Genomic DNA, 5,992 nt, shown 5'->3' with positions numbered 1-5,992 from the left:
GGTGCGGCTGGTCCGGGCGCTGGTCGAATGTCTTCAGCCCCGTGCCAACAGCAACGACCCCATGAGGGGAACATTGCTGGCTCTCGGCTTCCCCCGACAATACCGGGCAACTAGCCCTGGCGTCACGATGAGGAAGCCGGAATTGTAAAGGACTTCTTTTTTCTTCTGGCCAGCAACAACTAGACTGAATTACTCATTTGTTTTTCTCTTTTTCTTTTTTTTTTCTTTTAAGCACTCATTCTTCGGGTATCTATTTTTTGCCATGACAGGCACCATTAACGCTGCTGTTCTAACGTACCTCAAGGAGCATTACCCCGACGTTGCTCACGTTTTTGAACAGGAAGCATACATCTCCAAGCCGTCCTTCCTCCCAAATGCTACGACGGTAGAAACACTCATTGCTTCCCAACAACGTGGAGTAAAAAATCGACTTGACTATCCGTCATCAGATGGTGAAAAACCTTCCAGAAAGCAGTGCAGAACGGAACTCAATGCGGCCGTCCCGGACAGCTCCTCTGACGATGATGATGCGCCCCTGCGGAAGCCGGCACAAAAGGCCAAGGCGTCGCCCGCAATGAGGCCAGCACCGAAGAAGGCCGCCATTCCGGACAGCTCCTCTGATGATGATGATGCGCCCCTGCGGAAGCCGGCACAAAAGGCCAAGGCGTCGCCCGCAATGAGGCCAGCACCGAAGAAGGCCGCCGTCCCGGACAGCTCCTCTGACGATGATGATGCGCCCATGCGGAAGCCGGCAAAAAAGGCCAAGGCGTCGCCCGTAATGAGGCCAGCACCGAAGAAGGCCGCCGTCCCGGACAGCTCCTCTGACGATGATGATGCGCCCCTGCGGAAGCCGGCACAAAAGGCCAAGGCGTCGCCCGCAATGAGGCCAGCACCGAAGAAGGCCGCCATTCCGGACAGCTCCTCTGACGATGATGATGCGCCCCTGCGGAAGCCGGCACAAAAGGCCAAGGCGTCGCCCGCAATGAGGCCAGCACCGAAGAAGGCCGCCGTCCCGGACAGCTCCTCTGACGATGATGATGCGCCCATGCGGAAGCCGGCAAAAAAGGCCAAGGCGTCGCCCGCAATGAGGCCAGCACCGAAGAAGGCCGCCGTCCCGGACAGCTCCTCTGACGATGATGATGCGCCCCTGCGGAAGCCGGCACAAAAGGCCAAGGCGTCGCCCGCAATGAGGCCAGCACCGAAGAAGACACCGAGGTCGGAATGTTGTGGTGAACAGGAACCCGTGAAAAAGAGTGTTCGGACAGAAGTCGTGTCAGCTGGGCCAGGGGGTAAGGAGTGGGAGGATAATAACGTTAACAACACTCGAAAAAGTAATGGCAATGGAGGAACTGCATTACGTCGTTTTCAACGTATTGACCCCACAAAGGTTGTTTTCGTTAAAGATGAATTAAGAGATAACCGACCAGGTGGCGAGCACATGGCGTTTCGGCAAAATCAAGAGATGATGCGGGTAAAGGGTAAGAATTTTAACAAGTTGAAACAGAAAAATAAGGCTAAGTTTTATGCTGCTGGGGTGGACACTAGTGTTAGGTCGTTTCAGTTTGATGATAGCGATTAGGCCAAACGTGTATGTGGGATGATATGTTTTTGAAGAGAATTCTTGTTTGTTTTTGTGCCCCTAATAATGTTTTGTGTGTGTGTGTGTGTGTGTGTAAGGTGTATTAGTTATACTGACTATTGAGTTTATTTCTTGTAACCGCTTAAAAATATATATATATATATATATATATATATATATATATATATATATATGCCTGTATTCATTTGTTTTAGCGAGGAACACAGACAGTATAGGCGCAACCTTGGTTCCTGCTTTGGATTTTGTTTTTTTTTGTTTGTGTGTGTGCGTGTGGAATGATTTTTATTTATTTTATTATTTTTTTTTTTTTTGAGTGTGTGTGTGTCACTTGCCTCTTTTCTTGTTGTGAAATAGGAAAATTTCTATAAGGCTAAAAGGCAAGAATGCCGCTGTTCCCTGCCTCTGCATCCGGTAATGGGAATAACACTGGTGTTGCTGAAGAGAAGCCGTTAAATTTGCCCTTTGATCCGCCACCGCTCCTCCGTGTGGATCCTGTCGCGGTGCTAGAGGGCCACGAAGACCGCGTTTGGTGTGTTTCCTGGTGCCCCACAGCGAATGTATTGGCCTCAAGTTCTGCCGATAAAACAGTAAAGCTATGGAGCTGTTTGCAACACGCAAAAGCTGTTGATGAACAACACCAGCAGTATCCGCAGAAGGGTCTTTCGTGGGAGTGCATTCACACATTGGCGGGTGAACACAGTCGAACGGTTCGTCATATTTCATGGAGTCCCAGCGGTGACTACATCGCTTGTGCTTCATTTGATCGCACAGCAACCGTTTGGAAACGGGCATCGGATGATGTGAACCGATTTGACTTTGAATTGGAGGCCATCCTTGATGGACACGAAAGTGAAGTAAAGTGCGTGGCGTGGCTAACAGATAGCACATTAGCGACGTGTTCGCGCGATCGAACTGTTTGGGTGTGGGACCGAGTGGATGTCGGTGAATTTGAGTGCGCTGGCGTTCTTGCAGGACATGCCCAAGACGTGAAGGCATGTGCCTGGATACCTCCTATCGATGGAGGTGCGAAGCCACTTCTGCTTTCATGTTCTTACGACAATACTGTGAAGGTTTGGGCTGAGTCTCATATTCGAGATGACTGGCACTGCTTTCAGACATTAACGCGGCACGATGAAACGGTCTGGTCTGTTGCTGTGCAGCCTGTCGAGCAGTCCATTGAGACCCTACGTGCGGAGGAAGAGGAAGAGGGAGGGGAGGCACAACCTACATGCCAGCCCATCATCTGTTGTTGTTCGGACGATAAGAGCGTGACCTTTTGGAAGCGCAACGCTGAAGGAAAGTTTCACGTGATTGTTACGGCCACTGGCTTTGCGGAGCGTTCCATCTATACGGTTGGTTGGGCCCCTAGCAACTGCGGTGCCATTGTGGCGTGCGGCAGTGGTGACAATAAAATTACACTCCTGGGCCTTTACCAGTCACGTGGGTACAACGAGGTGCACGTTACTGTGCTCGCGGAGTTGCCGTCTGCTCATGAGGCGGATGTGAACAGTGTCGCATTCTGTTCAATTGTCAAGGGGGCTCTGGATGATAGCAAGGAGGTCGTCAACGACAACAACAACAACAGCAGCAGCAGCAGCGCTCTGTTACTGGCTTCCGGTGGGGACGACAACATGGTTCGTGTCTGGCGCGTGGCGAGGGCTTAGAGGGGTGAGGGTAGAAGTGGTACGAGAAAAAGAAAAAAAAAGGCGACGACGGATGAAACGTGTGATGTTCAACTGTTTATTTTGGCTTCACATTTCTCTTTTTTTTTGTGTTTTGTTTTGGTTCCCTCTCTCTCTCTCCCTCTCTCTCTCTCTATATATATATATAAACATATCTTCTTTTTCGTTTTTGTTCTTTTCTTTGGGTTTTGTTTGGCTTTTAAAGATACGTGAAGTAAATACTAAATATATATATATATATATATATTCCTTTTATTATTATTATTATTATTAGCTGTTTTGCCGCTGCTGCAAGCATCGCAGGCAATCACCGCCAAACATAAAAAAAGCATACATTTATATTTACACGCCTGTCCACCAGACACAAGAAGTGAAGGACGGAAAGAAGAAAAAGAAAAAAATAAAAAAAGAAAGAAAGAAAGAAAAGAAAAAATAAAAAAGATGCTCATTGCACCACTTTCAGACTGCACGGCTGGCGTTATTCAGGAGGCCAACAAGGCCAATAACGTGGCCTGCAGTGAATTAAGGAAAGCGATCAGGAGGAGGCACACCCACAATCCGTATCTTCAAGCGATTTTAACACCAGTGGTGACAAGCTGCAATTTTAATGATAAAAAGCGGCATGAACCCAACCCCAATGCACCTGCATTTGTTCCTGCAGAGATCCCGTGGAATACTTACGCACCGTGCGTCTATAATGAGAATTCTTGCGTGAATGAAACTGCCTACGATTACGCTGTATATGGATCCTCCTATTACTACTCCCAACGCATTTCTCCGTCATTTGCAAAAACGACGCAGATGACTTACCAACTGCCTGCAGTGCCCACAGAAAGCATTAACACAAGCAGTGTCGCTGACAAAACCATGAACCTAAGCAATAACAGTACATCTTGCGGAAACACAGGGACCTCGGTTGTCTCGACACCCGTCAAGCGAAGCAACAATCTCTACAAGATGTACGTTGATGGTCGTCCCAAGGTTGTTCGCGGCGTCATGTACGCTGAGGTAAAGGTAAAATTGCGTTTGGGAAGCGAGGTATTCATTGTGAACGATGTGCCACAGGTTTTTGGTCTCATTGTGAATCCGGAGGAGCTCGTGGGCCGCTACGTTATTGTGGAAGGGGATCGTGGAGAGGATATGGGCATCATTTCCGCCATTGAGCGCTCCGAGCAGGAGCCCGTGAAGCAGGTGGAAAAGGCGGAAGAGGGTGACAACAGTCATCCACGCGTTCTTCGTGAGGCCCTTGCAGAAGAAGTTGAGTCCTTTCATGGCCTGGACAGACTGGAGGAAGAGGCGCTTCGCTTCTGCAAAGCAGCGATTAATTCTCTCAAAATACGTACTCCGCTGCAGGTAAAGCGTGCGGTATTTCAGTTTGACCGGAAGAAACTGACCTTCACGTACAGCAGCGACAGTTACGTGGAGTTTAAAGTGCTTCTTCGTGCCCTGAACCGCCAGTATCAGTGCCGCATCTGGATGCATCAGCTCAACTGGGAGGCGAACTGCAAGCAGAGGCGGCAGTCTTCAGACACGGAGGGAAGTCGCAAGAGTCGAAGGGACCCTCGCAAGTGTGGTGGCACCAAGAAGGACGGCAAGCGGAGTCAAGAGGCGGATGAACGATGACTCGTCTTCTCCCCCTTCCCTTTCCTTCACACACGCGCGCACACGGACACATTAAACGGGAGGGAACGACGGTGGTTGAACGGCAACAAGTGACAAAATGAAACAAACAAAGAAGAAAAAATAAATAAAGATTAAAGATTTTAAAATAACCCTCTTTTTTTCTTTTTCTTTCTTTTTTTTTTTTTTTTTGTTTTGTTTTTTCTTGTCAAATGGGAGGGGATATTTTCCGACGTCATCACAATCACACCTCCTGTTCTCCCTTCCCCCCTCCCTTCCCCCCCCCCCACCCCTCCCTTCTTTCTTGCCCTTCCTATTTTGTGTATGTGTGTATGTATGTTCCATCTTTTTTGTTGTTTTTTGTTTTGTTTTGTTTTCCTTCTCACAAAAACACAAACACAAACACACACGAGCGCCCACTGCGGAAGTGACGTGTATATATAATACATGTACATGTACATGTATATTTGTGCTATCCAGCACTTTTATTCGTTGTGGTGTTTGATGCATATATATTTTTAATGCTCATCCCCTTTTGTGATGGTGTTCCGCCTGCCGTCGTAGCGGACGTGCGCTGTGGACTGTTCAATCACAAAAAACCATAGAAACTTTTTTCGAATGTCTTTTTTTTTATTATTATTATTTTGTTGCTGTCTTTTGTTTGCTTGTTTTTGTTTTTTCCGTCATTACCATTTCACTATTTTGTACTTCTTTCTTTCTTTTTTTTTTTTTTTTTTGTTGTGTGTTTGTTTTCTCATTGTTTTGTTTTATTTTGGATGGGGAAGCCAAAGAAGGAGAGAAGAGAAGGGATGAAAGGGGGATTTGGTTCCAAGAAAAAAAAAATTTTTTTGAGATGAATGACATCCGCCACTCAACGACTTTTTTGCCAATTTTTTTGTTGTGTTTTTTGTATTTTTTTCCTGTTTTTTTTGTGTGTTTGTTTGTTTGTGCGCTGGGGAATGGGAGGGGAAGGAGGAATGGGGATGGGGGGAGGTGTTCACGTATCGATTGATTGGTTGGGTGGTGGCAGCAGAGCGTCTACGATTGCGATTCCAACATCTTTTTTTTTTTTGTATTTTTATTTTGTACG

The 5,992-nt window shown here is 47.3% G+C and overlaps 3 protein-coding genes across 3 annotated transcripts, besides 16 other annotated features; all 3 read left to right on the top strand.

The window, feature by feature from the left end:
• Nucleotides 1–5,992: a sequence feature (heterozygous, non-Esmeraldo-like haplotype).
• Nucleotides 197–229: a sequence feature (A-rich).
• Nucleotides 263–1,579, top strand: Tc00.1047053507705.30 (hypothetical protein, conserved; the record flags this gene model as incomplete). The annotated part of the gene is made up of 1 exon (XM_799363.1): nucleotides 263–1,579. The coding sequence occupies one exon, from the start codon at nucleotides 263–265 to the stop codon at nucleotides 1,577–1,579; it is 1,317 nt and encodes a 438-aa protein (XP_804456.1).
• Nucleotides 1,652–1,674: a microsatellite.
• Nucleotides 1,728–1,773: a microsatellite.
• Nucleotides 1,824–1,911: a sequence feature (A-rich).
• On the top strand, nucleotides 1,984–3,264 carry Tc00.1047053507705.20 (hypothetical protein, conserved; the record flags this gene model as incomplete). Its single annotated transcript, XM_799362.1, has 1 exon — nucleotides 1,984–3,264. The coding sequence occupies one exon, from the start codon at nucleotides 1,984–1,986 to the stop codon at nucleotides 3,262–3,264; it is 1,281 nt and encodes a 426-aa protein (XP_804455.1).
• Nucleotides 3,165–3,196: a microsatellite.
• Nucleotides 3,387–3,417: a microsatellite.
• Nucleotides 3,508–3,529: a microsatellite.
• Nucleotides 3,535–3,555: a microsatellite.
• Nucleotides 3,663–3,722: a sequence feature (CT-rich).
• Nucleotides 3,724–4,905, top strand: Tc00.1047053507705.10 (hypothetical protein, conserved; the record flags this gene model as incomplete). Its single annotated transcript, XM_799361.1, has 1 exon — nucleotides 3,724–4,905. One exon carries the CDS (start codon nucleotides 3,724–3,726, stop codon nucleotides 4,903–4,905), a length of 1,182 nt encoding a protein of 393 aa, XP_804454.1.
• Nucleotides 5,060–5,109: a microsatellite.
• Nucleotides 5,160–5,199: a sequence feature (G-rich).
• Nucleotides 5,251–5,279: a microsatellite.
• Nucleotides 5,522–5,581: a microsatellite.
• Nucleotides 5,622–5,677: a microsatellite.
• Nucleotides 5,782–5,851: a microsatellite.

Source organism: Trypanosoma cruzi, genomic scaffold (genome assembly GCF_000209065.1).
Source record: "Trypanosoma cruzi strain CL Brener 1047053516359 genomic scaffold, whole genome shotgun sequence".
NCBI classification, from domain to species: Eukaryota; Euglenozoa; class Kinetoplastea; order Trypanosomatida; family Trypanosomatidae; genus Trypanosoma; species Trypanosoma cruzi.
The sequence above is the reverse complement of the archived record's forward strand: the minus strand, read 5'-3'. Positions and strand labels throughout refer to the sequence as shown.